Raw genomic sequence first — 27,899 nt, 5'->3', positions numbered from 1 at the left:
GAAACAGCATGCAGGTGTGGTGATACACGCCGTCGTACCGTGTCACCTTGTACACCCCAAACTAAGCGCCAAACTGCAACAGCCGACCAACCGGCGCGGCCGTTACGCCACGGTAAACACCAAGAACTACAGAGGGCTTCTCTCGGAGAGCCGTCTTCACGACATTCCCCACACCAGCGGCCCCACCGGTGTGGCGCGCAGCACGTCATACGGGTATCGCACCGCCGTGTACGCCACATCGGTGGGGCCACCGGCGGCAAACCCTCGCAGAATTCTACTGTCCCACGGCAACCGCTCGCGCAGCCACATAGAAGCTGGCAAGAAGAAAGACATACTCTGACATGCTCCACAATATCGGCGGCCCGGCAAACCAGCGGATGCTGAGCAGTGTGCGGAAGAACTGAGCCCGCTTGTCCAAGGCATAAATGCGGTTGGAGTCCCCCGGCACGTCACTTTAAAAAAATAGAAGGAGTCATCTTGACGATGGGGCGCTTCAGCAACGCGGTGATGGCAGACACCGCCAAAACTACGGCGGAGTGCTGCACGGGGGTAAGCCTTGGCTCCGTGTACCCCTGCACCCGCACTAACGGCTCCTTGAACTCCGCTGCAAAGCGCTAGGGGTAGTAGGATGGGTGGTAGCCCGCGGTGCCACTCGACGTCAGCATCCCAACAGATTGCGTGCGCGACCTCCTCTCGTATGCGTGTGGGTGTGCGAACGCCAAGCAAAACCCAAACACCAAAACAAAAGGAGCCAAATCAGGGATCAAGAGCGGGATGAATCGAAATTTAATTAACCGTAAAAAGAAGGGGAGAGCGGCGTAGCGTGCAAACTCACAGACACACACAAAAAAAAAAAATGTCTCGTCATGGCTGTCACGGGAAGGTGGCCTTGCGATGTGCGCTCACGGCCTTCAGCATGCGCAGTCGCATGTTCACCATGCGCTCCTCCAGCTCCAGCAGCGCCAGATCCTTCTCCATCAAGATGCGTTCCCGTTCGGCCAGCTTTTGACGAAGTGTGGCAACCTCCTCGGCGTAGTCCTCAATTTGTCTCCGCAGCTGCGCCTCAAGAGGGGAGAATTCGGCACCGCTGCCTTCGCAAGGCATGCGGGCGCCATCTGGTTCGCCGCGCACCGTCGTTGCAGCAGACGCCGGTGCCTGTACCTCCGCGTCAAATGACCGCAGATAAGTAATGTCGTTAAGGTAAATGTCAGCAACACTGTGCTGCATGGAGGCCAGAAAAAAAGTTTTCTCCCTCGTGCCGTGGCACACGTTGCTCGCTGACGGTGACGTCAAAGAAAATATTGTGTCGTCATCACGGCTTTGCTTCGCCTCGTTGCTCAGTTCCACCGAGGGAACTGCTACCGCCGCCGCTGCCTCCAGCACCGCCACAGCGTCCTCGCTGGCAACTTGCCTCGCAGTGGGCGAAAGCCCCGACAAAGACGAAAAGCATCGCGGGCTGCCGTCCAGCGCTTGCGTGCGCAGGTCGTAGTTATCTGCGAGCAAGTCCGGCAGCGCCCAGCTCTCCCCCAAGCCACCACAGTTCACATAAAAGATGCGCCCTGTCTCACGGTCGGCCTTTACACGCCAGCAGTAGATCCGGTCCTTCAACTTGTACCCACGCGGTATGTAATACGCCCGATCGTCCACATGCGTCAGGCAGAAGATGGTGTTCCCGCGAACGACGTTCCCTGGTAGCCCTGCAGGACCGCCCAACATAAAACAACGCGCCTATCCCGCCGCCAATGGTGCCCCCTACCCGCTGCAGAGGCGCAATCCATCCAAAACCGTCAAGCAGAGGTGAGGAGGCAAAATAAGCAGAAACAAAAAAAAAAAGTGGGGGCGAGAGGAAGAGATGAGGTCAAACAAGGAAGAGAGAAACACAAGGAAAAGCTGGCCCACGCAACACACACGAGTTCTACCTCAACAGGCCACATGACACACATACTCCCTTCTTTGTTTGCTTCAACCAGCAAACAAACAGTCGGCAAAGTTCTATGGCCGGTGGGAAGGCAGTGGTCAAGACGACCCGAGCAATACTTGACATGACGTGTGGGTAGAGGTCATTGCTCACCAGACCCAGCGATCATTGTTTAGACACTGCGCCGTGATCTCTGCTCCCCTCAAAGCAAAAAGTTCATCAAAGTATTCTCTTACATCACGCTCTGCGTTGAATAGTGGACGATCAAAGCGTCGCCCGGGCCCAATAAGGTCCGGTTTCACGGTGAAGCTCTGAGGGTCATCAGAGGATAAGTTCTTCTCAAGGCCAAGAATCACTAAGAGACGGTCGAGCTCAGAGGGCTGCAGCACCTCCAGAAGGGGTCTTGACAACGTCACATCCTTCGTTGGCATCTGAGCTGGGTGTTGCGACAGCGTGGAAGAATAGACAGTGTACCATGCGTCAAGCGCCATAGCGGTAAGCTCACTTCTAACACGATGCTCCGGGGCATCAGGTGTTTCCTGGCCCTGACGAAAAAAACCAGACGAAAACCGGCGTTGCTCGTGCGGTTGCACTGCTGAAGATACACTGCGGCGGGAGGAATTCTCACCACGCAACGCCCGCGTGAGGTCTCCAAAGTACCGCATAGCTTCAGTAAAGGGATGGGATGGGCCATGCCGCGGTGAACCTCTTCGTAAGTAAGTCCGACTGGATGTCCCACGTTGAGGCACGAGGCCCAGGCGTTTTGCCTCACGAACATTGGACGTGTTGCATTGATAGCCAAAATTGTAGTCTCGTGAAAGCTCAAAGAGTTGTTTGTCCATCAAGAACAGCTGGTGTTGCCGCTTTATACATTTATTCATGCGATCCCGCGTAGTTGTTCCATCATTTAACACCTCAATTTGCAAGGAGAGTGCCACAGGGACGCGCAGATGTCGCGGGTTCAGTCTATCACCCGAGACACGGAGAGAGCTGCACCAGAGCAGGTATGGCTTATTGGCGTCGTCAATTTTGAAGTTCAGCACGATGCAGGTGATCAGTTTGTGATCAGTAAAGTAGACATGATCCACCACCTCGCGGCAGAGAGACTCCAGTTTCCCTTTGGTCTCGTCCGCAATGAGCGACAACTCACTCAGGTGGCAGTCGCCATCAAACGTGGCGGCGCGTACGTGGAGGGGCAAATGTGTGTCGTTCAATCGTTGTTTATTCGTCCGCTTGTACACCACAGTCACCAGCGGCGACCACATCACTTGTAGCTGCGAATTTTGTCGCATCGTCATATTCCCCTTGGGTAACACAAACTTCTGCAGAATTCCGTCCGGTTTTCGTTCATGGCCAAAGAGGAATTCACGGAGTGACTCTGCTGTGAAGTACTCCACGTAAGTGAGGAGCCCAGAGTCCGTCCCGAAGGCCGCATTGTCCTGGGCGCAAGTAGTGAGGAACTGCGCCACCACATCGCAGTCGGGTGTGGAGTGGCTGAACTGCTCGTAGATGGACTGGGCATCCAGCATCTTGCCTGGGTGCTTGTTGATTTCCTTCGCATCCCCGTCGTAGGTGTACCAGGCACGGGGGAAGTTGTGCTCGTATACAACAGTATCCGGAAGACGGATATTTTTGAGCCGGCTCCCGCTCCCTTTATCCTTCTTCCACAGGTGCATGTACAAGAGCGGTCGCAGCCCATCGCCCTCAAGCGGATGATGTTTCACCCAGTCATTGCTGTACTGCACTTTGATGCCGGAAGGAGAGACGTAACCGTTGTGGTAGGACGGAGCCCCCGCGTATGACTTTACTGGCATTCCCCCACTACTTCCTTCGCTCCCCTACCCACTCTACCTCTCTCTACCTCTCTCTCTCTCTATATATATATATATACAATGCGTTTCTCTGCACCCCCACGTGCCTCTACAAAAGACCTACATGGCAGTGGAAATGTGTCAATTGAAAAAATAAGGGTGGGGAGGGGTGGGGGGAAACAAGCAAAACGGCAACGGAAAAAGTTCAGCATGACTACGAGGCTGGGTGTTTCTTACTTGGGGGAGACCTCATAGAAGAAAGAGAAGTGTTTCAGCTCCCCCGCCTTTCATTCTATCCCATCACCCTCAACTCCGACCGATGCTCCCCTTCTTTACTCCCCCTTCTCCAGCTCCTTCGATGCATCAAAGCAAAAAAAGTGAAAGACGTCGGAGGAGGCGGGATGTGAAACAACGTGCTGAAAGAGTTTGGTGATGGAAAAAAGCGCAGTCTTGAATCGCCCACTACTCTGTGGGGGTAAATTCAACGCTCTCAACAACCTCCGCGGCCACCAGCGTCGAAGGTGCGTCAGGGAACACTGGCGACCCAGTTGCGCCGGTGAAGGCCACAGAGGATACGCCAAAGGCATCGCGGCCTTCCGGCACGTACCAGCTTGTCTCCGCCCCGGTCGCCAAAAGCTTGTCGAGGACGGTGTCAAATGTCCCTTCGCTCACCAGCTGCTGGTACTTGCGGTACAGGCGCAGCGAGGTGCGGGCATCCTCCACAGAGTCATGCTCACCCTCCTGCACACGCTCCCCTAGCACGTGATAGGCAAGGAAGCGGAGTGAAAGGTACCTGCCGCCAGGCTTGTGAAACATCATTAGAGTGTCAATGATTTGCTCGGCAGGGACCGCAATGTTGCAGACGCGGAAGTCTTGGTATAGCCCGTGACCCACGAACACAACACCGCGATCCACCAAGGCACGAAGCTTCAAGTACGTTGCCTTGCGGCTTGTCAGGCACTTGGAGGATTTAAGCGGGTCCAGGTCCCCGGGGTGAATACCACTGTACTGCGTCACGTAGTCCTCAATTACCTCAGGTGTGTGCACGTAATCGTCCACAATTGTCCGCTCATCTCCCGGGGCGCTGCTTAAAATGCAACTCAAACGTGCCAGTGCCATATGCGTCTTATGCAACGAGTTATTCTCGAGTCCTGCATCAATGCAACGACTGCTCCAGTTCAGCACCACGTACTCCGCATCCAAGGCGACAAGGTCATTGGATTTAATCTCGTAGAATGACGCTAATGGCGACTTAAACCGTTGCGCAGATGGGTCACGCTGCAGGGGCTTCGCAAGAGTATCATTTAGTAGAAGCGGCCCAAGCACCTCAAACATGTTTGGCGGGCGGTTACCGTCTTGTAAACTGTAGGGTGGCGCCGCCAGCTTATCGAGGGCGTAGTATGCCACCACAGCCCGATGAGAGTGAAATGCGGGCATCAAATCCTCCAGCTCCTGCTCCTCCATTGGTGCCGTCACGCGATAGTCATTCACCAAACTAAAACGATTATCCAGTATGCGTTGATGAATAACAAAGCGACCAGGGTCGTCGGCGTCGTCGGAGAGATGGATAAGGCTGCTGCACAAAACGTAATTGGAATCCTCCTTCGCCTCGCGGGAGATGTGCAAACACCTCGGCGGTTTTAGCGTCCCACCTTCAGGGTTCAGTCGTAATACAATAATAGGAGGCAGACGTTTTATCTGCACCTGATCTCTGTAAGATTCAATTTGTTTGAGTAGATGCTGCAGCCCCTCATTCACTTTGAGTGCAGAGGAAGGAACATCCCAGTAGAACTGGGGTTCCAAGTGAACTCTTCCACCGGATGAAAACTCCGTGCCAAAGAGGTACGCGATGGAGTGCTCAAAGTCAGGGCATGGGGGTTTGTGTTCCATGAAGGGGTACGCCTTCTCATCCTGCAGCCCGCGATGCAGCGCCTCAAGCAGAACCAACTGTGCCGTGTGCATCCGCTTTACCGCCTCGTCGCGGGAATTGACAGGCTCAAAGAGGGAAGCTGTCGCAGGCACCTTGTACATGGTGCGGATTAAGTTGGCAACCTGCACAATCGGGTTAAGCCCTGTCGCGGAGGTCATCAGCATATTCGAAAATATAAAGGACGTCTCACAGGCGATGCAGTATTCGCGGGTGCAGAGGTGGCGTAGAATGACCTTGCGAACAGGGTACTCCGGTGGGTGACAAAGGTATAGCGACTGCAGCAGCGTCGTAATCCAGCACTCGGGGAAGCTGTTGTCCAGACCCACGACGTCCCGTGGAATCGCGTTGTGGCCTTCCCAGTCAAAGCGGTGGTGTGAGCTGTAACAGACATGCCTCGCCGGTTCAAGCGGAGCGTACTCCCCGGCAGTCCCCTCACGTAGGTCAAAGTACCGCCGTTTTTGATCCTTTTTCATATCCTGCAGCTTCCGCTGCACCGCCGCCGGGTCGTCACCAAGCCCTAGGTTGAATGGGAACGGGTCAGGCAGGTTCGACGTGATTTTGTCCTTGGGGTCGGGCAGATAGGAGTCGGCCCGCAGGAATCCCCAGCGATTCTGCAAAACAGTGCGGGACTCCACGTTAAGGCAACGGGTGGGAGCTGGAACGGAGAGAATCATGTAATCCTCAGGTGGCCAGTTGGAGGCGAGCTCTGCCGCAGGCACCGTCTCATCAAAGAAGGCGAAGGTATCGCCCTCCTTCTTCTCCGCCCAGCTCTGCGTAAAGACGGGGTTCACCGGCCGCTGGGGCTTTTCAAAGCGGGACATGACGTAATCCTCACGCGTGGCCGGGTGGGCCAGGGCGATGAAATAGCCCTTGTCGTTCCCAATGGCGGCACACATACCGTTGGGGGAGACGCTCACCGACGTGCAAGCATCCTCCACCATTCCGTTGGAGCTGAACACCGGGGAGGGCTGGTCCATCTGCACAATGTGAAAGCCGCACGACGTCAAAACAAATGCGCGATCCGCTGAAATGCCAAATGAGTCGCGGTACCGACGCACCTGTGAGACGCTGTCGGAGGGAATTCCACCAATTGCGATCACCGGCTCTGCCATCTTGCGTACGTCGTACACCCTCACGCCGCTTGTCATGGAACGCTCCACCACGGCAGCCACAATGGTGTCGTCGTACGCATCCATCGCCAGCACACGGTGTCGCGACGTTGGCACCATGTCCACAACCTGCAGGTCGTTGCTGTCACGGACGACGATGCTGCCGGAGGTGCTGCCCGTGACAATCCACCGCTCCGTCTGGTGCAGCGCAACCACCTTGGATTCGCCCAGCGGCACCGTGACGCTTCGGTCAGCGCCCTCGTTGCCGATGGAAAAGCGCGTCAGTCCAACGTTGCCGGTGAAGCTGACGACCCCCGTTCCGCCGTGCGTCTGAAACAGCTCGATGTAGTCCTGCGTCTGCGGTGGCAGGGTGCGGCAGAGAAAAAGCGCACCGCCCCGCTTGTAACCCCGAATAACATTGTGGTCCGCCACTGTTACAATTTTTTCGCCACCCAGCGGAAGAAAAAAAATGCCGGAGAGCGGCCGCGTCGACGCGAGGAAGGAGGAGTACGCCGTCCAGGTGAGCGTGTTTGTCTGGCTATGTGTCGTGAAGCTCATCAGCCGGCCAAAGCTATCACTGACCCACAGCAACTCCAGGTCCGGGTCAAACTCGACGGCGTTGATGATACCGACCGACGCCTGCACGCCGCCGCGAGGCTTCCAGTGCACGTTCATGAATCTTTACACACCTTTACACGGATGCACACCGCCCGCACCGGGAAATAGAGACAGCAAGAGAAAACCAAGAGTCACAGCAACAAGCCAGGGGATTCGGCCCACCCTCCCCGCCCTCCACCCCTTCCGCTGGCACCGCCAACGCGCAGCTCTGCAAAGTGCCCTCCGTGCGCGATGGCCGCAGAGCCCTGCCGCACCACCTCACTGCCGCCGTGTACCACCCGAGTCTCCGGTGGATAGGACTGAACAAAGCAAAAGAAAAAACAAAACAAAAAAAACAAGGAAAATAAACTACAAATCCAACGTGATGGCTATCGCTGGCGCTCTAGTTCCTTTTTATACCGCTTTACCTTTTTTTTTTTTCTGGAGAATGTAAGCAAAGAAACTCAGATGACCAACGTCAACAAACAAAGTATGCAGCAACCACACACTGTACCAAAGTTGCATGTATGCTCACACCATACACGCACGCAACATCATCCTTTCACACCACCGGGATGGCGGTGGCTGTGGCCGCCATCAGATAACGCTAAAGCTGTCGTCAGCACGTGAAAGCACGGTAGTTGGTGCACCAGCTTCACCCTTGCGACAGTGTCAAGTAGGCGAATTTGGCGCACGTCAGCAGCCGAATCCCCTGTGTATCCATGGTAAAGCAACGTTTTGCGCAGGTCAAGCAGTTCCAGTAAAAGATGCTGTTGAGCACTGAGATCCCGTAGCTCCACCCTTGTAGCGGCAAGTTCAGCATCGATCGCACTGTTCCGTTCTTTCCTCTCTGCCTCTGAAGAGTTTTGCCGATGCAGGCGTTCCTGTACCAATTGCCGTAGATCCACAATCTCTTTTTTTAATTCAATACGGTTTTCTTTAGAAAAGAAGACAGTGCCATACGTGCAATGTTGCCTGGATATTTTTTCCCGTACCTCGCTCATGGCAGCTGCAGTGCGGTTAATGGTGTCGTGCAGAACATCGGCGAGGTTCTGTGAAACTGCCGAGAGTTCCCGCATGCACTCCTCCCTTGTCGCCTGCAGAGAGACGAGTATTTCATTCATGCACGCCTGCTGACGAGCGAGGACGCCCAACATCTCCCCAAGTGCGGTGCTGAGGAGCACCACACAGGAGGGCGTCTCCGAAAAGGCGTGAAGGAGCTGCTGCACGGTGCGGAGCTGTGCCAATTCCGCGGCAGAGCCACACGCAGTCATCGCCTGTAGATGCGTAATGTAATAATGTATTGTACTCCAGTCTCACTCCCTTTCCACACGCACCCGCGCTGCGTCCTTGCCGTAAAGGGCACCACGGAAATCAAATCCACAAAAAAAAAAAGTGGCGGAAGCAATAATCATAATATGAGGGGGAGTCACAGCCGCAAGGATGGCCACCGCCGCCACCAGCGCACAACGCCCAGAGGTGCAGAGAGGTGCGGAAACCGACGGGGTTGACAAGTGTGAAGACGCCGCAGGTAAACTTGGTGCCGTCACCAAAACAAAACAAAGCCATTTCAGCTCCTCACCCACCCCCTCCTCCTCCTGCTCCTCTAGACACTGCCGCTGTTTCGTGTCCGTTCCCTCCTGCTTCGCCCCAGGCATGATTGGTTCGCACCAACGTCGCTCCCCCTCTCCCCCGTTCTCTCTGTCGGTTTTTATATTTTTCTTTCCGCTGCACCCTCGCTATTTACTTGACTCCTCATCTGTGCTGCTCTTCTTGCGTTTCTTCACCTTGCGTGGCGCGGACACAGACGACGACGACGACAACGACGAATGCGCGTCGCTCTTTGCCGCATCCTTGTTCCTTGGTGGCGACGAGGAGGCTGTGGCCTCAAAGGGGCGAATAGGCGCCCGGGGATCTTTTTTGTGATGTTTGACGGCATGGCGGTGCAGATCCTCGTAGGTTAAAAAGGAACGCTCGCAGGTGGCACACTTCGCATGTGTCTGAAGCCCAATATCATGCAGATGAATCGTTTTGTGCGTCAAAGTGATGTGCTCCTCCAGCGAGTAAACGTCTGCAAACACGCGCTTACACGCCGGACAGGGATGTATCTGTGAAGAAAGACCGTGTTTGTTCTGCATGTGCCCATGCAGCCCCTTCGCGGATGAAAACCCCTTCTCGCAGTCGTGGCACCACCAGCAGTTATTCATCGCCACAGGTGCCTGCCCCACCGGCGCACTCGCCGGTTCGGTGTGTTTGTTTCTAAAGTGACCCTCCAGTGCCTCGGATGTGGCAAATGCCTTGCTGCAAACCTTACAAACAAATGACTGGTCTTTCTGTGTGCGAATGAGGCGCTCCACGTGGTACGCGGCATCCTCGCCGGGGTGCTTGAAACGTATGTGGGAAAAAAGAGCGGACGGCATCGTGTACACCTTCGACGAGGACGGGCAAAGGTCGCAGATGACGTGCACACGCTGGCTGCCGCCCATCGTCGCCTCTTTCGCAGTGAACTCCGCAACATCGGCGATGGCGGAATGATCCACGTCAGCGGACCCCTCAGCGGTTCCGTCTGGATGCCGCGTCTCGAGATGCTGCAGCAGGTCCATCTCGCTCTGGAACACCTTGTTGCACAACTCGCACGGAAACTCTGTGTCACTGAACGCCCCCGGCTGTTCAGCCACTCGCTTGTCAATCACGCGCGGGACTGAAATGGTTGTCTGGCGCCGGGCAGTGGACGGAAGGGTAAACGTTTCAGCAACGGCCTCAACACCACTCAGACGCCGTGTGGGCCACATCTCATCTCGGACGCTACTCTTCTCCTCCACCACACCGCGTGGCAGAAGCGGGACGTGCTGCTCGACGTCCTCCAAGTCAATCTCTGCGTGGACGTCGGCCACGTGCTTGAGAAACTTATCCCGCGTGGGGTAAACATCATTCTTCTTGTCGCACCAGTTGCAGATGTAGCCGGACGGCAGCACAGTGGGCAGGAAGTCCAGCACGCGACGCCCAGAAGTGGTAAGCTCCATCTTCTTTAGCGGAACGCCAATCACCTTTTGGTAGAGCTCCAGCCGCGCGCTGCAGATTTTCTTGCAATGTGCCTGGTTCAACTCGCGGTGGGCAGTTGTGAGGTGAGTGAGCATGTCACACATATGCATCAGGCGACCACATATGGGGCAAGACGCATACGCAAGATCCTCGTGCGTCTGGGAGCGTGGAGCGGCAAACTCCACGGAAGGAAGACGCAACGACTGGCACCAACGCCGACTGGTCGCCACATATCCACACGAACCACACCAATCCCGCACGATGCCGCGGTACGGCAGCCATAAGGGCGCCACGCAGCGCCGCATGCACCACCAGCGTCTACTTCACACTTGAACTACACAATGACCCCCGAAAGAGAGGTAAGCATACACCAACGCCCCCGCACACAGACGAGAAGGAAAGGGGAAGAGAACGGTCACGATGCCGACCGCAATAGCAGTGCACTCAGTAATACTTCAGTTCCCTCCACCCCCCTTCCAAAGACAAAAAATAAAGAGTGGGGAAACTACAGTAATAGGAGATCCTCCCGCCCCTCGCCCCACTGCAGGCAGCTCTTCAAACACCAAGCCACCAACCCAAAAACAGCAAAAGGCTTAAAAATCACACACGCACTAGCAATGAGAGCGTGGTGTCTTCTTTTTTTTTTGTTGTTGTTGTTGTTGTCATTCTCACTATCACTCTCACTCTCCCACGCACACTTTTTTTAACGATGGTTGTGTTTACTGTTTGTTCACTCTCTCTCTCTCTCTCTTTCTCTTTCTCTTTCTCTCTTCTTATTTTCGGCAGAAAGAGAAGCGGTACCACCGCAATATACATGCAAGTGCGACTGTAAAGACAAACGTTTTGCCAATATGAAACACTAGCACACGCATCCACCAGAAAACAGTGGTGGCCGCCGCGGCTACCCCCCCACGTCCTCCTCACTCGGCCACAGCGCGACCTCATCATCAAGGTGGTGTCCCACGTCGTCATCACTGACGCAAAGCAGCTGCTCTAAGCCCTGCCACTGCAACTCCTCCAGACGTGTTCGCAGCGCCGACCATTCGGTACGGGAAGCCACCAAAAAACCAAAAAAACACGATGTGTCGAGGCGGTCCCACTGCACACACTTGACGAGGCTCGCCGTGGCTATCACGATGCCCGTATCCTCCTCCGTATGACACGAGAGGAGAGCATTTTGTGTCATGCAGTGGGGATCCAAGTACAACAGTTGTTGACAGCTGCTTCCCAGAATATAATAGCTGCGGTTTGGCACGCCGCCCACCACGCCCAGACACGCCGGGGAGTGAAGAAGGTATTCAAGCGAAAAGAACATCATCTGAGCCATCCGTCGTGAGACACCGCAACGTACAGGGGTCAAGATGAGCACAGGGCGAGATTCCAAATCGGCGCAAATCTCCTTCGCCAACAGGCATCCCTGAGAGCAAACTACGACGCTAATGGGAGGGATGATCCGCTGATCCACGGCATTGTTCACGCAACAGCGGATCGCCTCACAGCCCTGGCTCGGTGGCCAGTACTCTGGGCTAAACACGTCCGCCTTCTTCATCACTGCCCGCACCATGTTGTGCAGCGAGAAGGGGGCGCCATCCGCAGTGTCTAGGTCGCGGAAGTAGTCAAGCCTACATTCATTCTCTGAGTAACGCCAAAGCGCATGGGCGAGCAGCATCTGAGAAGACCGTACAAGGCAGCCCCACCCCTTGTCGGAGGTCACGAGGGAGTGAGGCAGTGGGCTAAAATTCATGCGGTACGTAAAAAGGAAAAAACCGTGACGCAAAACCTCTACTAGTTCGTTGTAGTCGTTTACTGTGCGACCCAAAATCCTGCATGGGTACTCCACAACATGCCGCCGCCCCGACACCGCGTCCAGCACGATGCGCAGCAACTCCATCAATGGTTGGCTGCTGCACCAATCACCCGTTTAATCCCCTTTATATATATATATATATATATATATATGTTCCCTTCGGCTGTCAGTAGGATGGCAGGACCCCACGCACGCACAAAGATACAGCAGGACAAAGATGCAAGAGAAAGAAAGAGCGCGGAGAATCCAGCAGACAGCGGGGGCCTAAATGAATTGCGATAATCACCACAGCGATGCATGACAAATGAGGAAGAGTGTGTGCGTGTGTGTCTGTGGTCAGGCGGCAACCAGACAAAAGTAACAATGGATGCAGAAAGACGCAGGCACCTTAGATGAGCTACTCGTTCGGGTCGAGCAAAAACGCCATCTGATGTTTGTGTCGTGGGAAAAAGTGTCCTGACATTCTAGAGCCTGTGCGGTGCGTGTTCACGTAGGAAGTGTGCCACCGGCGCGTGGGCACACGGATGTCTCTTCCTAAGGCGCACGAAACACACCATGCCTTGCCGTCCTTGGAGTAAAACTTGTTGTGGATGAGGCGGTACTTGCACTTCCAGCACTTGAAGCACTTGAAGTGAAAAAAGTACCCTTGCGGGGTTGGGACAGTAGCGTTGCCGGCCGGCACCCAAACGTAGCTGTTGACATCGCCATCATCAATGGGCTGCTCACAATTGAAGCAGGTGACCCCTGCCGGCACCAACATGGGGCGATCCACGTCTTCGTTATAGGCGGGGAAGTGTGGACGCGACCGGCACTCGTCGTGCGGCATCGCTGTGAGGTGGCGAGCCTTTGACTGCGTCCACCACCGTCGGCTGTGTTGGGTGCGAACCTTGTGCGACTGTGTCGGCTTCCCGTGCATCTCGCGCAGTGCGGTGTGCGAAGCCGCGGTTGCCAAGAAGACCGGAGCACGCCCCAGCCGCCAGCGCAGCATTTTCACCCCAACTGCTTCGCTGCGAGTGACACTCTACGACGAAAGGAAGAAGGAAGAAAATAGGGCCGTGCCGGCGGGCGTGAGCCACGGAGGCGGTCACGCAAAAACACCCGCACGCAGCGGTACCTACTCGTGAGTGGCGGCAGGCGTACGGCGACCCCCGTTGTCGCCAGAAACGAAAAGAAGAAGAACAACAACTGAACCCACGCGAAATGCGAAAAAGAAAGTAAAAAGAACGCAGCGTGTATCCCGTCACCCACAGCCAGTGCGCACGCTGGCCCTTGTTAAGGGCAGTAGCTGCGCCGATGTTCAGGTTGCCGGTTGTGGGTAACGCGGCGCGCAGAGCAAACGGGATCGACACAGCCACCGACGAACCCTCAAGGAGCGGGTCTGTTTGCGCCAGGCCGCTGACCGCGCCGTGTTCACCAAAAAAGCCTCAATGGACTGTTGAGCCGCATCGTCACACCCGTGACGCCAGGCAAAACATCGGCGTTGGAGCGCGTAAACTTTGGATCGCACTGCGGTGTCGCAGCAACTTGTGGCCGCATTGCAACGCCCGCGGTTGTCAGGTCTGCGGCTTCGTCAATGACAAAGCAAAAAAAGTGGTACAGCCGAGGTGAATTTTCCCAGAGACAAAAACAACGTAATCTGTTGCGACAAGCACAACTGGAAGCGGCGGTCCATACCCAGTCACCCGCCTCACACAAAGTGTCCAATTGAAAGTCATCAGTTGCGTGGCAGCACATGTTCAACGTGCCTCAGCAGCCGAGGAGGACTCTTCCAGCAAACCAGCGAAGCTCCCCTTGGGACACGAGAGACATGCTGCAGTGGGCCATGGCCGGTGAGACCCCCACCGACAAAAGCCCTTTGTGGTCACGAGATCCTGCAGTCGCCCGCGCAGGCCCTGCCACGGAATGCGACGTGGCGAACAGGCCGGCAGCAAAACGTTCGTTGACGGGAATCGCAAACAACGGCACTGCCGGCATGCGGCCAAGAGGTAAAGAAGAGCAATTCGTTAAAAAAAAAGGCGCTGAACGTCGCTGAGGGCCTACTCAAAGTCGACTGGAAGGCGGTTGGCGGCAGCACGCCCGGCAAACTACAGCTGGGAGTCGTAATCCGCCGCCCATCCACCACCACCAGTGCACAATGTCCCGCGGTAGCAACGCTGCAATTTCCCGTCGCGATGTCCCGGGTGCCGCGTTGGGCAAGCGATGCACCAAACACCTCGACGTTGACAAAAAAATAGTATTTCCTCCACCGACGGATCCCACGAAAGCGAGACTTTCAGCTCCACCGCCTCTACCGGAGCGCATGAAAAACAGCCGTCATGCAGTATCCGGTTCCCACTGAAAAAGGCAAGCGAGAAAAATTAGGTGTTCCACGCAAGCTGCAACGTTACGGCACGCGCTCTCAACGCCGGCGCCGGATGCACGTACGAAATGAGGCATCGCGACCAGCCGTCGGGAATGACAGCAACTAACTCGTACGCAACGGCAGACACGTTATGCAAAGCACTGTCACCGCATCTTTCACAGTGGTGTCGGCGAATGGCGCTGCGGGAGATGTCCATAGAGATGTGCACGGTTGAGCCCATGACGCTGCACCCGCGCCACCGCAAAGGAAGCGGAAGGGACGCAAGTTATTGTAAAAGTATACGATATGATGGCTAACAACAAACAGGCAGCTCTTTGGACGGCTTGTTGCCCCGCTGCCCACAAAGGTCAGGTGTGGCAGCAGCAGCAGCGACCCCACAAGGTCGGCGGGCGACGCACATGTCCCTTAAGGGTGCCGTTGTTGTTGTAAAACCTGACCCGAAAGTCACACACGCCACCGAGGAGAAACGCGTAGCGGTCAGCGCAGAGGTAGCGGCAACTCTCAAGAGAAGAGGGACAGATGCCAGTGGGAGCGTACACAGTACACTCCGGCATGTTGCCGCAGCGGTGCACAGCCCCATCCCCTGGACAGTACGCAAACGAGGCGCTGCCATTGACGCACTCCACCCAATAAAACCCTTCCAGCTGCACGGCAAACATCCCTGCCGGAGATTTCTGAGCACCGCCGAAGTAGTACTTCTGAGGCGCATCCTCCCCTCCACATTTAGAGAAAACGGCGGGAGTTGCTGCGGGATGCCTGGGTCATCGAAGAGGCCCGTCTTCGGCGTTAAGCCTGTCAACTGCAAAGCGGTAAAATTTATCAAACCGCCTAACGGCCATGAAAAGCGATACTCCACCCGGCGTGCGTTCCTCGTGCTGGCCCCCTACGACAGCAGCGTCAGCGTTCTTCGAAACACAAAAAACCCACGTTGCCTCAGCTGCCTCGCCGCCAAAACACGCGGTCACTGACGAAATCGTCAAGTCATCGACATAAAAAAAAAAAGGCCGCTGCGCAGTTCCCACACACACACACACCCCTCCCCCCTGCGTCCGATGCACCTTCTCCCACAAGTGCGCCGCGTCCTCAGTTACAACCAACGCATTATTGATGGCCGCCACCACCCACACGGTGGTTGCCCCAGGGGCCTGCGGCAAGTGGCCCGCCCGCAGGAAGGTCAAGTCCTCCAAAAATGCGGTCGCACGTAGAATCCCCGCAAGGCATCGAGCACGCCAACGGGGCGGAAAACGGAGAAGAGCGTGGAAAGGTTCGCGTGGCCGCCAGCTTCGTACAACACGCCAAACCGCACATCAAAGTCCACAAAGGTGTTTGGAGGCGGAGGTTTACGGCGCGTAGACACACGAACAAAACCGCCGGAGCCGGGATCGGTGGCAGTGTACGCCACGCCACCCAAACCACGCACAGGTGCTAATGCGCCTACCACCAAGAGCATGAAATCCAACACGAAAACAGACCGTGGGAGGTCTGTCCGGAAGAAGCAGGTCATGCATAAAAGTGAAGATACAAGCGCAGCGCAGTGCAGTCTCCTGATAGCGCCTCTCTTTCCCTTCTCCTGACGTCCGTCCAATCCTCGGCGTTTTTCCCCGTTATTTGAGGAACCGTCAGCTTTGCTTTTCTTTGCTTGTTTGTTTGGTGTGCTTCAATCCTGGCTCCCGAGTCTCGCCTTCGTAGACACACACACACACACACACACACGCAGAGAAAAAGAAGGAGAAAGCGGACAACCATGTAGAGGGAGGAAGCAGGCGGAGCCATTGAACGAAGCACCAGGAAAACCGCATCGCTGGAGAGAGAAACCGCAAGGGCAAATCTCGTCCTTGTGGTTTTTGCTGTCGCTTCCCTCTGCTTCTACTTTCGGTTTCGGAAGAATGCGTGTGTGGCAAAAAGACCGGTTCACTGCATAAGACATGTACTGCCTCATCCGTGCGAGTTCCACCCCCTCTTCGTATCCATCACGCTCGAACTCCTCTACCTTCTGTGAATTTACCACCCTCCTCTGCCTCTGTGTGTTTGAGTGAAGCATCCCCCCGCCCCGCCGCATCACGCCTAAAGGTACTCCTTCGAAAGCAGCCGACGATCCGGCTGAAGAATGTGTTCGTCAGTGTCCACGCCACCCTCCGCGAAGGGGAATTCGTCGAGCAGAAACGTGTCGTCATACGGTGTGTCCATGTTGTCCCAGTAGTGATGTGTGAGGCGATCCGCCGGGATGTCCTGCATGTCGAAGTAACGGCTGGTCAGCTCCTCACTGCAGCTGTCGTAGCGGGTGTCACGAACACCCCGAAGCGACGTGAATAATCCCACACATGCAGCTACCGTCTGGCGAGCCAACACGGGCGCGCCCCAGTCGGAGATGCGCCTCAGCATCGGCCACCCTCTGTGTGCCCGCCCGTGAAGAAACCGAAAAAAAAAAAAAATGCAATCAGCAGAGTGGTGAAACCGACTTCTGCCGGTCACGCACACACACACATGTACGCAGGACCGGTGTCGCCCCTTCAGCGCCGGGAAACTGCAAGGGAAGAAGCAAGTGAAAAAAAAATAGTAACAATAATCAAACTCCAAAACACATACACACATAAAAAAAAAAAAAAAACGGAGGGAAGGGGGCAAGTGCAAATCGACACGGGGGGGGGGGACAAATCACTGCGCCGTTGACAGCCAACCCACAGAAACATCAGGGCAAAGGAGGGAGGTGCTTGCATGTTTGCACCATTATTGGGTGAAGGTGGGTGGTTTTCCTCCGCGCAGCTCTTACACTCACTCATGGATTAAGTGGTCACCCGGTTCAGTGCACATAATTTTACATTTGTCTGGACTACTTCACGACCTATGCGGAGGTGTGGCTCCAAACATGGAGCGCAATTCCTCTGCTCGCGTATTCACAGTGGAGCATGTCGTCTCGAGGAAACACGCCGCCATGGTCTCGGGGTGCAGCGGAGCACAGGAGAGATGGCTAAACCGGTGAAGCAATACCTCGTCCATAGGGAATTTGGGGTTGGCGAAGCCGACGCCAGTGTCCTTGCCACCACCACCACCACCACCACCACCAGCAGCGGGAGAGCCCCATTCATAAGTGTCCATCAGTTGCTGATGTTCCGTGGGGAGCTTAACATTCGCCACATATTCTGATGCATTGCGCTGCGCAGGTGGCACGTGAACGAGGAGGTACGCCATCGCCCGCATGGGAAGACCCCGAAACTCAGGGTCCAGCAGCGGGTACACCTGGGCAAGGAGGTCGGCAATGAGTAGTCGTGCCAGGGTTTTGCCGGAGGTCCACCAGACGATGGCCGTCTCCGTACAGAAAGGCAGGTACAACGTCTTAGGAAGCTTTCTGGCTGCGGCCAGGCGTAGCGCACCACTGGCCGCCCCACGGTGTGAAACACTGCAAAGGGAGAAAGGCTCCAGCGACGGTAGGCCGGTGAGAGACGCCACCACGCAGTTGTAGTGGACGTCCCAGAGGTACGTGCCGTGGGTGCAAAAAAGCAAGACAAGCGGCAGCTCCCTCAGTGGAAGCACCATATTTAGACCTTCCACATTTCGCAAACAACACACCGTCTCCAAGTTAACGAATGCAGGCGATAGACTCCCTCGCGCATACGCCAGCATGACTCCTACTCCATCCCCCAACGGCGCCTTCATGGCCTGCAGCACCATACCGCATCGGACATCCGTGGTGGGATACAAGGCCGTTAGCCACATCGGTTGCACCTGAAACAGCGTGGTAAAAACCATCGACGTAACGCCGTATCCATCCATGAGGTACACACGTCCACCAGCACACCCCACCACCACTGCGCTGCCGTCCGATGACGCCAACGTCGCTGCAACAACCTTGTCAGACAACAAACCTCTGTACATACCAAGAAACGGTGGCTGCTTCACTAAACCTGCCGCGGCAACCGATGCAACGTCCGGGGGAATCTCTTTCAAACCACCGGCACCCACTTTTGACTTGAGCTTCGTTCGTTGCGCCGCAGAGGCAGCGGCAGTGCCGGCGCCCGCCCCTACCGCAGTAGCAGCAAAAGGAGTTTTTTTGGAATTAGTCACAGTGGTGGATGGCTCTGGTGCAAGAATGGTTTTCAGGCGTCTTGTGACGCCATTGCTGACGCTTTTCAAGGAACAACGCGTGTAGCTGTTGCCGTTCACCCACACCAGCAAACAGAGTGGGTGGTGTGGGCTCGCCGTCGTGTCAGGGTCGTTCAATGTCAAGCCCGGTAAAAAGGCCGAGCGCACACCCCCCGGCGGCCGCTCCGGCATAAAAAAGACACGGGCCTGACAGTTACCGCCGGGACGGCCTTCCTTTATCACACGGCACGTGGCGTCCAACGCGACGCGCTCAGGACCGCCGCCCATGTTGTGACGGGACACCTCTAGAGGTGGAAGCGCGGCAACGATAACAAGCGCATCGTTGCTAAACGCCACTGCAAGATACTTCAGACAGGGTGAGAGCTGCAACGAGCTCACATAGTCGCAGGATGGCCACTCGCTGGTGAGCAGCTCAATGACACGCTGCTGGCTCCTCTTCCTCAGCACCATGGGGAGATGCGCACTCTGCTTCAGCGACACCAGGCGCACAAAGACAGATGTTTTGTAGCTCACAGAAACCGCCCAGTGCCCCTCTCGAAGAGGCACACAACTCAGCGCAACCACCTGAGTGGAGTTCGGCGTAAACGGTGGAATCTCAATTGTCTCAAACGGACCCCCATGAGGGCTGCTGTAAATCAGCGTAGTTCGCCCATCTGTAAACCCGCAAAGCATGACATCACCAGCTACACAAACAGCAGAAATGTTGTTCTCTGCAGACGCATCGGCCTTTCCCACGGAACCGTCAGGTTTTGAACTGACAGCGGGGCCGCGCGTCACCAGGCCGGGAGCTATTTCTACCAAGCATGGGTTGTCCATCGCTATAGTTGTATGGGGTGCAAACAATCCTGCGTGATCGGTGCGGTGACTCGCCGTGGCCTCATCCAGGGCGTTATTGACGCACCGCATCACAATCTTCGTGAAGAAACGAAAGGGTGGTATAACGTCATCGTATAGGTACTGCATGGGCCGACTGTATAAATAATACAAACTAAAAAAAAGAAATAAAGCGACAAGCGAAGAAAATAAAATCAAACCCTCCCGTGTCTTTCCACTCTTGTGCAGGCCGATTCCGCGTACAATCGTCACAAGGAGAAGGTAAAAATAAAAACAAAAACAAAAATGCAGAAAGGCGAAGAGGGCGGTAGCAGCCGCAAATAAAAGTACAGCTGAACACGCACAGACGCTGAGGTACCCCCACAGCGAGTCGCGCAATTAGACGTTTCCACAACCTCGTCCCAGCATCACCACCATATATGCTCGCTACTCCTCTCTTTAGGTCCCCCACTTGTGTTTGCCTGCTTTCTTTTTTTGCCTCCTGCTGCGGCTCTTCCTCTCACTTCGTTCGCTACCGACCACTAGTCACTATCACTGCTGTCAAAAAGCCTGGACTTCGGTGGGGGCATGCGCCTGGTCACCGCGGGCCGCTGCACCGCTGGCACCAGCCTTGCATCCCCGCGTCGTCGTCGTCGTCGCCACTGGAGAAGCCGAAGAGGTTGGACTTCACCGCCGCCGCCTGCGTGGGCCGCGAAGCTACACAAGCAGCTGGCGGTGATGGTGGAGCCGCAGTGGAGCGTGCTTCGCTGCTATCGCTTTTTGCGTGCTCCCACGCCGCGGGGTCTTGGTCCGCTCCTTCCAATGGATGCAGAACCCGCGACCCATCGCAAAACGACGCCGCCTCTTCCTCGCCCTCCCTCTCCACGGAACGCTGCAGACGATGCATGCCAGGCGTGCCTTCGCTGGTGATCGCATCCTCCACAACCGTCGACTGCGGCGGCGGCGGTGGTGGTGGTGGTGGTCGCTCTCGCAACTCCTCCTCAGTGAGATCCCCCAGGGCACCCCCCTCCGCCGCCGCAATACCCGCGCGGGACTGTGCCTCTGCCGCCACCAGGTTATTTTGCGCTTCAACAACAGCCGCGAGCTGCCGCAGCGCTTCCAGCCCCTCGCTACAGTCAAAGAGCATCCCGCTAAACTCGGCACACTGGTCCGCATCCACAATGGCTCGTTCCCGCTCCTCTGCCTCCATGAAGGCGCTTTGATCCGCTGTGATCATTCCAGTCAGCGCCTCCAACAGAAGACAGCGGAATGCCGTCACCTGTTCCTCCTCCGTGGCACTGCGTGCCGCCATGCACTCCGCCTGCAGTTCCCGCCATGCCTGAAGTTCGCCAAGCCGATGTGCATGGATCGCGTCCGTGGCCGCCATGTAATCTTCCAAACTCTCTCTGTATGCTCTTTCCGCGTCATTAAAGAGTTCACCGCGCTGTCTCATATGCTCCGTGAAAAACGCAGAGAGTTCTTGAAAGAACAATTCCATTGCTTGCCCAATCACAAAGCGCTCGTGTGTTTCTGCCGCGCTGAGTTCATAGTAGGCGCTACCATCGCGCTCCATCCAAAGATGGCGCACCGCCTCCACTGTCGCCTTCTGCTCCGCCAGCAGTGGTTCCACCCAGGCAAGATAAATAGCCTCAGCCCTGCTGCGATATAGAGACAGCATGCTCGACTCAATCCATTCAAGGCGACGTTGCACGGACGCCAGTTCCTCAGCCGCCTGGCTCCGTTTCTCAAAGCTGAAGTCCAACTTCCGCCGCTGCTTTACCGCGTCCAGAAGCTGCACTAAGTTCGCTACCTCCGCTGGTCGCTGCAGTCGATACACAGCAGATGTAAAGGCAGCCATGAGGTTATCCCGTGCACACCGTACTTTCATGCGCATGCCATGCAACTGAAACTCCAACCGTACTCGTTTTCGCGTCTCCTCATACATTTGCCTTTTGAGCTTCGCCACTTTGGCCCCCAATGTGCGGTTTTGTGCCATGCCCTCCTCGATTGCACGTCGTAGATCGGTTTTGGATGTATCCAGCTCCGTCAGAGCCCTCTGTGCGTCAAGCTGGAGCTCTTCCAGCTGAGTATCCACATAAATGCGGGCCTCACGTCTGCCAATCTCTTTGCCTTCAGCCTGCCCACGTCCAAAGTTGTCCTCCGCTACACGCGCACGATCGGCCTGATACTTGGCGTCGCGCAACTGTAAATCCGACACAATCTCACTACGCAATTGATGTGCCTCAAACCCACGACGTTGCCGCTCATCCTCCATGATTTGGGCATAGTGTGCCCGCTCCATATCAGCCATGCGACGCAGCTCTTCCAGTTGGGCAGTTTTAAGATGCAGTTCGGACTCAGCGTTTCTAATCTCCTCCTGCAAAGTCATCACCTTCGCCTCCAGGCCTTTGCGACGTGCACGCTCCTCAGCCAAAGCATCCTGTGTGGTGTTTAACTTTGTCATCATACTCTCTGACTGTATGGCGTGAACGTCAGACTTGCCTCGTAGCTGACTCAGCTCCTCGTCGGAGACCCCAAGTAATTTCTTGACGGTTTCAAGATGACGCTGGGTGTCATCTCGTTCATGAGCCACCTGATTAATCTGTTCCTGCAGCTTCATGACAAGACGTTCCTTTTCCAGCTTCATGTCCGAGGCTGTGCGTACGGAATCATTATTTTCGTCGAGCAGCTGTTGTGACACCATGGCTGCGACATCCACACGCTTCTGCAGCTCGCGATTCCGCTGGTCAAGAGCCTGCAGCAGTTCATCACGGCGTGTAATGTCATCCATGACGCGTTCGTTCTCCATAATGAGCTGCTTCACGGACTGCTCCAAGGCCGCGTTCGTCAGAGCCGACGGCGTTGGTCGGTTGACGGCCTGCTTCCACTCCCCAGTGACACACACAGCAACGTCGCGCACGTCACGCGCGTCAGTTATGGCTCTACCAATCTGCGCCCCCAACTTTTGTATCATTGCAATGTGCTCCGTGGGTACGCCGCCGCCTTCCAGACCGCAGGCAGACGTATGAAGAAGCGACACATCGCCACCGGTATTCCCCTCCCTCCGCTCACTGTGCAGCACAACAAGTTTTGTGCCATTCGCGTCCCTCGTCTGCGCAGAAAACGGGACCAAGGCGGAGGCGTTGTCGGTGGTGGCGGCAAAGACCGCGGGAACTTTGGCTTCTGCCGTCATTGGAGAGTCATCGTGAAGAATGCGGACGACCTGCAGCACGAAGATCACGCTGTCACCGCCGTACAGCTGCCTCCCGCCCGAGCGCGGAAGCGTCGCCGGCACCACGACGGTGCGCCACGTGTCTTCCATCATCCCAAGCACACTCGACTCAAAGCCTTTTGCCTCTGGGTGAAGCGCCATCGTTGACTGCACTGGCTGAAAGTTGTACGGGCGGTCCCCGTTCGTCTCCAGCAGCTCCCCAAGCTTCATGACATCACCTTTGCGAATGGCAAAGGCGGAATAACGCACCTTCACACGATGCTGCAGACCGAGCCTGATCTCCCCTGCTGGTGGTGCAAAGTCGCCGATGACGGTCGCGTGTGCAGGCTGGCCTGCCAAGGCGTAGAGGGCAATCCCAAGCACCGCCAAGAAAGACTCCATCTGAGACTCCTTTAGAAACATACAGCTCCAGCGCTTTCCGGCGGTGTCGCGAAAACTAGCGTATAGGCTCGCCTGTAGCTCAAACTGGAGACCGTGTTCATTGGTTGAGGAAATGGATCCCACGCACAGCGTCTCGCGGCGGTCATTGTAGCATACCAGGCTATACCTGGGACGATCTGCGGGAAGCCCCACGACCGCACACGCGCAATTCCCACGTTCCACGGTCTTTCCATCCACAACCTCAAACAAGGCAACTGGCGTGACGATAAGTACTTTCTGCTGCATTTAGTGTGCAGCAGCGCGAAACACGAAATATGTCTTTGACAGGACTGGACGAAGAGATTCAAAAGAAGTGGGGGCTGCGCAAACAACTGCACACGTGGAATACGCAGAGGTATGGACCGTAGATGAATTAATGAAACTGTGGTGTGCGTCTGCGGAGTAACTAGTTGATGTGTTGTATCCTTTTCTCCCTCCTTTTACTCGCTTCTTGAAACTCCCTTCAGGAGCGGCGGCACGTAAAGGAGAGGCGGTGACAAAGACATCGGGGCAGGGAGGCGACAGCACACACACACACACATGCAACTGTGGTCAAAGGACCCCCACCAAATTTCCAGCCAAACAAATAACAAAAAAAAACACACACATGCACACAAAAATAAGTTAAAGCGGCAAGAACGCATCGCTGGGACTACCCACGCCGTGTGAAACGCCGCGCTCCCATGGGGGTATTTGAGCGGGGCACAAAGCACACCGCAAGGAGGGCGACAAGGGCCAATGCGTTGGAGCATGCCACCCACATCTTCAATGTGGCACAAGCGCTTTTCTGTTTCCTTGACTCCAACACAAGTGGGAGGCGTGACTTAACGGCATCCATCTCTTTTTTCACGTCCGTGAGTCGCTCACTGTAGTCACGAGTAATCCTCAATATGTTGCGAAAGTGCACCCCAATGGATGCTATCACCGCCTCGCTGTTCTCGAGCCTCGCCTGCGTTTCCCTTTGCCGAAAAGAGGCTTCTTCCAGCTCCTGCTGCAGCACCTTCAGATGCTTGCTCATCTGTGTAATGATCTGCAGTACCGTTCCCCCTTGGAACGACTTCGGTGACAGCGCCATCCTGACAGGGAGAACTGGCTTCAAAAGGCACTTACACCTCGAACGGGCCATAAATGCCTGGCGCTCTTGCAGCATACACATGATGGAGGCATTGTCGATGGGCTCGCCGTAGTTGCAGCAGTTTGAGAAATCTCCGGCAGCGTCGCTGTCATCGCTGCTGCAGTTGGTGGCAGCCGAAACGATGGCGTCCACCTGCTGGAACAGCTTCTCGAGCGCGGCATCGCCTTGTGGCTTCCTTCCTTCATTGGGGTGATGCAGTGCAGCCGCATGTCCGCTGGTACGGTCATTAACCTCTGTGTAAACCGGCAGCGTTGGCGCAACAAAAATCGGTGGTTCTGGGAGTGCCCTATCCAGTGGCCCCTGCAGCAACTCCTCCACATCTGCGCCGTACTCCTCCGTCAGGGTCTCCAGTACGTCCACGCCAAACGCCTTGAAGGACGTCAGCGTGCACCACGAGTCGTCGCCGTGGGAGGTGGCCCACATGAAACGCAGAAAGCGCACAGGTTCCTGCGTTGGCACGTCAAAGTGTTGCGTCCCGCGCCACGGACTGGCCTCAAACTCTCCAAGCACACGCCACTCGTTGGTGGGGTACTTTTTGCTGCCGAGCAGCACAAACTTCTTCACGCTCGAACTGAAATGTTCCATGTTAACCAATGTGACGACGCGAACCTCAATTTCGCGGATGAGCTGAACTGTAAACAGTTTCCTGGCCGCCTCACAAGCGCATATCATGTACTTCTCCTTTTCGTCGTTGAGCACAGACGACGCTCCCTTGCAAGCACGATTAAAATCGGTCAGCGTAGCGCCCAAATACGCCGCGGCGTAGTTCGTCGTAAAGAAAGAACTCTTCCTTTTCGGATTCTCCTCCCTCCTATCACTCGTCCCGGAATTCACAACCAGAAGGCTGCACGTAACGGCCATCAAGGCCAACGCCAGAAGCGTCAACAAACGATCTGTCTTCATTGGCTACACGTGTATACAAATAAGCATAACACCACTACTAGTAATGGTACAGAAATACGCGCATAAATATGTGTATGTATATGCTCTGCGTGTGTGTGTGTGTGTGTGCCTGCGTCAGTGGGCACACGAATCACCGTGCCGCTGCCAAAGAAAGAAAGAAAAGCCCACCAAAGAATGCACGCGCCCACAGATAAGAAGGCATATATATATATATATATAAACATAGAGAGAAAAGAGCGAGACACAACGAAAACAAAAGGACATCAAACATGAAACGCATACATACATACACACGTACAAAAAAAAAAACACGCCACACAAAACGGGACTATCCCATACTAAATAAACGACCCAATGAGTATGTGCATACCTTCCCCCATCCCCCCTCTTTTCATGGGTTGTTGGTGTCAGCATCCGCATCGCCCGTACTCACGTGCTCTTTTTCTGGCGATGCCGCTTCCGCCTGAGACGAAGAGCCAGGCGGTGGGACGAAGTCACCGAAGAGTCGATCGAACTCCTCATCTATTCCCTTAAGAAGGCTATTTTCTATTGGGGGAGACACGGGGTTTGCTGCAACGGGGGAGGCCTTCACCTCTCCCTCAGATCGTGAGGATGACGCCTCCACAAGAGTCCCCTTCACAAGTTGCTCTCCCCCCCGGTAGGCGATGGTAGTGCCGGTGTACAAAGGAACGCTGGTGATGAGATCCAAATCGTCCTCATCATCCGTGTAGTCGTCAACGCCCAGCGAGAACACACGCTGAGCGGCTGTCGCACGTGTCAGCCGATGGGCACGACCATCTCGACTGACAACACCGCCAGTTCCAGCTCCAGCGTCGATACCACCGCCGCTGCCGCCACCGCTTGTATTTTCACTCATCTCTGTAGTCGCCGTAAGGTTTGTCTTACAGGATGGTGTGCTGCTGGATGCCAGTCGCTGGCTCATGCGCTGTACTATGCCCCACCCCCATGACTTCACCGCCTGTACGCCTTCCCTTGCCTTGTGGCCAACCACCTCCGCCTTTCGACGAGCCTCCTCTTTGTCAAACTCAATGTGCGGCAGCATCTCCGCCAAACCGTTCTTCAACGCCGCCACGGAATCTCTAACCTCCCCTCGTGCCATGTCAACCGCTGAGGTTCGCGTGATGGTGATGGCGCGCGCCTCGATGAGCGGAACAAGGGTACGAAACCCGCCTATGCTGACGTACGGGAAACCGCACTGCACGAGGTGCAGAGAGAACATTTTGAGAAGGTTGAACTCGCCTGTGATGGGCCGACCCGTGCCGAAGATGCAGAGATGGGCCCCCTTGACGTCATGCAGCGTCGCAGCTAGCCTGTCAAACATTGCGTTATCGAAACCGATATCATCCCCTACGTGAATGGCGCTTGCAAGTCGGGCAAAGTCAAAACTCGTACGGGAACGGCAGTCCAAAACGATGTAACTCAGTGCAGCCAGCTCCATTTGCGCGGCAGGCTGCACGGCGAAGGACTCAGCAAAATCGGAACGCTCCAGCGGCAAGGCCGTGTAGGCGGTGTAATACTTTTCCAAAGCCTCGGGGCTCTTGCTCAGACCGCCCTCGCCAGGAAATACCAAGGCGTCGATCACACGCCGGGTAGAATGCGGCGTATTTTGGTAGGCAATGTCTGCGTTCTGCGCGAGCGACTTACCGGACCTGAGCGGGAGGAACGAAACTGGTCTACCGTCGTGCAGCGCGGGGTCCACCGCGTCCTCCTTTCGTGTTGGCAGCACAAAAACGAGGGATTGGAGCGCCTCAGTCAACTCTTCGTGAGTTTTCATCACAAGAAGACGTTGGCGGTAGGCTATGAGGTACGAGAGAGCGAAGTACACCGCCATTGTGGGGTCCCCCACAATCAGCAGCCAGTCCCAGACACCGAGCGCCGTTTGAAAGTTGTCCCCCACCACAAAGAGCCGTCGCACCCAGTCGAGGAGCACCACCCCAATGTTGACAACACGCTGGTCAAGGTGACGTGCAAGACACGGGTCATGGTACTGCAACAGCAGGCGTAGCAGCGGCACAAGGGAGGTGTCCAGGGCACGAGACGCGGTGGGCACAACAAAATCTTGAAGCAACACCTCAAGCAGCTGGTAAAGCCGGCAAAGTTTTTCCGCGCCGGAAGGCAACTCTGCGGCAGCAACCACCGTAGCAAGTACGAGCGTGATGCCCGTCATCGCATCGTCGAAGTGGCACCCGGTTTTGGACGCAAAGTAGTAGACAAACCCCTGCAGTTCCGCCTCCTCCAGCAGGTCGTCTCCGCCCAGAACCTCCCCGAGTCGTGCCGCCACCTTCTTGTGATCCTCGCCCGCCTCTCCCGCATGCTGTCGAAACGTGTCGGGCACCGCCGTCGGAGGCCGGTCCAGGAGCAGGCCGCGGTAGAGTTGGTACCGCCGCCTGCCTGTGAGCCTGGACGACACGTACGGCACCCCCGTACACGCCTCCTGCAGAGACACGAGTGGCACGACGCCCAACTCTGCCACCTCAGCCTTGTCAAGCAGCTCGAACAGGCGACACTCTGCCTCACTCATCTCAAACAGAAGGTCTGGTAATAAATGATACGTCCGACGACAAATTCTAAAGAATAAGCGAAGAAGACCAAAAACAATATATATATATATAGTGAGGAAGAAGGGTGCACAGCATTCAAAACCTGCACGCATGCACATACACAAAAAAAAAAGTTCCATCGGAACACAACAGCAGCC

General features: G+C 55.8%; 18 protein-coding genes across 18 annotated transcripts, besides 14 other annotated features; 2 read left to right on the top strand and 16 right to left on the bottom strand.

The window, feature by feature from the left end:
* TraAM80_03769 (uncharacterized protein) lies at positions 1-340 on the top strand (the record flags this gene model as incomplete). Its single annotated transcript, XM_029380722.1, has 1 exon — positions 1-340. A coding segment is annotated over one exon (340 nt), but the record flags the coding sequence as incomplete, so codon positions are not given.
* Positions 341-873: 533 nt separating this feature from the next.
* TraAM80_03768 (uncharacterized protein) lies at positions 874-1,716 on the bottom strand (the record flags this gene model as incomplete). The annotated part of the gene is made up of 1 exon (XM_029380721.1): positions 874-1,716. The coding sequence occupies one exon, from the start codon at positions 1,714-1,716 to the stop codon at positions 874-876; it is 843 nt and encodes a 280-aa protein (XP_029239434.1).
* A 351-nt stretch (positions 1,717-2,067) lies between these two features.
* On the bottom strand, positions 2,068-3,732 carry TraAM80_03767 (uncharacterized protein; the record flags this gene model as incomplete). Its single annotated transcript, XM_029380720.1, has 1 exon — positions 2,068-3,732. One exon carries the CDS (start codon positions 3,730-3,732, stop codon positions 2,068-2,070), a length of 1,665 nt encoding a protein of 554 aa, XP_029239433.1.
* Positions 3,733-3,763: 31 nt separating this feature from the next.
* Positions 3,764-3,793: a microsatellite.
* Positions 3,794-4,191: 398 nt separating this feature from the next.
* TraAM80_03766 (putative cysteine peptidase, Clan CA, family C19) lies at positions 4,192-7,443 on the bottom strand (the record flags this gene model as incomplete). The annotated part of the gene is made up of 1 exon (XM_029380719.1): positions 4,192-7,443. One exon carries the CDS (start codon positions 7,441-7,443, stop codon positions 4,192-4,194), a length of 3,252 nt encoding a protein of 1,083 aa, XP_029239432.1.
* A 245-nt stretch (positions 7,444-7,688) lies between these two features.
* Positions 7,689-7,734: a microsatellite.
* A 185-nt stretch (positions 7,735-7,919) lies between these two features.
* TraAM80_03765 (uncharacterized protein) lies at positions 7,920-8,639 on the bottom strand (the record flags this gene model as incomplete). The annotated part of the gene is made up of 1 exon (XM_029380718.1): positions 7,920-8,639. One exon carries the CDS (start codon positions 8,637-8,639, stop codon positions 7,920-7,922), a length of 720 nt encoding a protein of 239 aa, XP_029239431.1.
* A 42-nt stretch (positions 8,640-8,681) lies between these two features.
* On the bottom strand, positions 8,682-9,023 carry TraAM80_03764 (uncharacterized protein; the record flags this gene model as incomplete). The annotated part of the gene is made up of 1 exon (XM_029380717.1): positions 8,682-9,023. The coding sequence occupies one exon, from the start codon at positions 9,021-9,023 to the stop codon at positions 8,682-8,684; it is 342 nt and encodes a 113-aa protein (XP_029239430.1).
* An 81-nt stretch (positions 9,024-9,104) lies between these two features.
* On the bottom strand, positions 9,105-10,712 carry TraAM80_03763 (putative Zn-finger protein; the record flags this gene model as incomplete). The annotated part of the gene is made up of 1 exon (XM_029380716.1): positions 9,105-10,712. One exon carries the CDS (start codon positions 10,710-10,712, stop codon positions 9,105-9,107), a length of 1,608 nt encoding a protein of 535 aa, XP_029239429.1.
* A 333-nt stretch (positions 10,713-11,045) lies between these two features.
* Positions 11,046-11,070: a microsatellite.
* Positions 11,070-11,106: a microsatellite.
* A 31-nt stretch (positions 11,107-11,137) lies between these two features.
* Positions 11,138-11,181: a microsatellite.
* Positions 11,182-11,308: 127 nt separating this feature from the next.
* On the bottom strand, positions 11,309-12,298 carry TraAM80_03762 (AUT2/APG4/ATG4 cysteine peptidase; the record flags this gene model as incomplete). The annotated part of the gene is made up of 1 exon (XM_029380715.1): positions 11,309-12,298. One exon carries the CDS (start codon positions 12,296-12,298, stop codon positions 11,309-11,311), a length of 990 nt encoding a protein of 329 aa, XP_029239428.1.
* A 41-nt stretch (positions 12,299-12,339) lies between these two features.
* Positions 12,340-12,366: a microsatellite.
* A 245-nt stretch (positions 12,367-12,611) lies between these two features.
* On the bottom strand, positions 12,612-13,202 carry TraAM80_03761 (uncharacterized protein; the record flags this gene model as incomplete). The annotated part of the gene is made up of 1 exon (XM_029380714.1): positions 12,612-13,202. One exon carries the CDS (start codon positions 13,200-13,202, stop codon positions 12,612-12,614), a length of 591 nt encoding a protein of 196 aa, XP_029239427.1.
* A 422-nt stretch (positions 13,203-13,624) lies between these two features.
* Positions 13,625-13,948, bottom strand: TraAM80_03760 (uncharacterized protein; the record flags this gene model as incomplete). Its single annotated transcript, XM_029380713.1, has 1 exon — positions 13,625-13,948. The coding sequence occupies one exon, from the start codon at positions 13,946-13,948 to the stop codon at positions 13,625-13,627; it is 324 nt and encodes a 107-aa protein (XP_029239426.1).
* On the top strand, positions 13,947-14,246 carry TraAM80_03759 (uncharacterized protein; the record flags this gene model as incomplete). The annotated part of the gene is made up of 1 exon (XM_029380712.1): positions 13,947-14,246. The coding sequence occupies one exon, from the start codon at positions 13,947-13,949 to the stop codon at positions 14,244-14,246; it is 300 nt and encodes a 99-aa protein (XP_029239425.1).
* A 677-nt stretch (positions 14,247-14,923) lies between these two features.
* TraAM80_03758 (uncharacterized protein) lies at positions 14,924-15,235 on the bottom strand (the record flags this gene model as incomplete). The annotated part of the gene is made up of 1 exon (XM_029380711.1): positions 14,924-15,235. One exon carries the CDS (start codon positions 15,233-15,235, stop codon positions 14,924-14,926), a length of 312 nt encoding a protein of 103 aa, XP_029239424.1.
* A 515-nt stretch (positions 15,236-15,750) lies between these two features.
* On the bottom strand, positions 15,751-16,080 carry TraAM80_03757 (uncharacterized protein; the record flags this gene model as incomplete). Its single annotated transcript, XM_029380710.1, has 1 exon — positions 15,751-16,080. The coding sequence occupies one exon, from the start codon at positions 16,078-16,080 to the stop codon at positions 15,751-15,753; it is 330 nt and encodes a 109-aa protein (XP_029239423.1).
* Positions 16,081-16,198: 118 nt separating this feature from the next.
* Positions 16,199-16,234: a microsatellite.
* Positions 16,235-16,265: 31 nt separating this feature from the next.
* Positions 16,266-16,292: a microsatellite.
* A 348-nt stretch (positions 16,293-16,640) lies between these two features.
* Positions 16,641-16,958, bottom strand: TraAM80_03756 (uncharacterized protein; the record flags this gene model as incomplete). The annotated part of the gene is made up of 1 exon (XM_029380709.1): positions 16,641-16,958. The coding sequence occupies one exon, from the start codon at positions 16,956-16,958 to the stop codon at positions 16,641-16,643; it is 318 nt and encodes a 105-aa protein (XP_029239422.1).
* Positions 16,959-17,411: 453 nt separating this feature from the next.
* TraAM80_03755 (uncharacterized protein) lies at positions 17,412-19,640 on the bottom strand (the record flags this gene model as incomplete). The annotated part of the gene is made up of 1 exon (XM_029380708.1): positions 17,412-19,640. One exon carries the CDS (start codon positions 19,638-19,640, stop codon positions 17,412-17,414), a length of 2,229 nt encoding a protein of 742 aa, XP_029239421.1.
* Positions 19,641-19,653: 13 nt separating this feature from the next.
* Positions 19,654-19,710: a microsatellite.
* A 378-nt stretch (positions 19,711-20,088) lies between these two features.
* Positions 20,089-23,388, bottom strand: TraAM80_03754 (uncharacterized protein; the record flags this gene model as incomplete). The annotated part of the gene is made up of 1 exon (XM_029380707.1): positions 20,089-23,388. The coding sequence occupies one exon, from the start codon at positions 23,386-23,388 to the stop codon at positions 20,089-20,091; it is 3,300 nt and encodes a 1,099-aa protein (XP_029239420.1).
* A 275-nt stretch (positions 23,389-23,663) lies between these two features.
* Positions 23,664-23,683: a microsatellite.
* A 38-nt stretch (positions 23,684-23,721) lies between these two features.
* Positions 23,722-23,760: a microsatellite.
* A 34-nt stretch (positions 23,761-23,794) lies between these two features.
* Positions 23,795-25,180, bottom strand: TraAM80_03753 (uncharacterized protein; the record flags this gene model as incomplete). The annotated part of the gene is made up of 1 exon (XM_029380706.1): positions 23,795-25,180. One exon carries the CDS (start codon positions 25,178-25,180, stop codon positions 23,795-23,797), a length of 1,386 nt encoding a protein of 461 aa, XP_029239419.1.
* Positions 25,181-25,249: 69 nt separating this feature from the next.
* Positions 25,250-25,288: a microsatellite.
* A 92-nt stretch (positions 25,289-25,380) lies between these two features.
* Positions 25,381-25,405: a microsatellite.
* A 35-nt stretch (positions 25,406-25,440) lies between these two features.
* Positions 25,441-25,479: a microsatellite.
* Positions 25,480-25,571: 92 nt separating this feature from the next.
* Positions 25,572-27,722, bottom strand: TraAM80_03752 (uncharacterized protein; the record flags this gene model as incomplete). The annotated part of the gene is made up of 1 exon (XM_029380705.1): positions 25,572-27,722. One exon carries the CDS (start codon positions 27,720-27,722, stop codon positions 25,572-25,574), a length of 2,151 nt encoding a protein of 716 aa, XP_029239418.1.
* Between the last annotated feature and the right edge of the window lie 177 nt (positions 27,723-27,899).

Source organism: Trypanosoma rangeli (genome assembly GCF_003719475.1).
Source record: "Trypanosoma rangeli strain AM80 chromosome Unknown Tra_15.4_contig_00101, whole genome shotgun sequence".
NCBI classification, from domain to species: Eukaryota; Euglenozoa; class Kinetoplastea; order Trypanosomatida; family Trypanosomatidae; genus Trypanosoma; species Trypanosoma rangeli.
The sequence above is the reverse complement of the archived record's forward strand: the minus strand, read 5'-3'. Positions and strand labels throughout refer to the sequence as shown.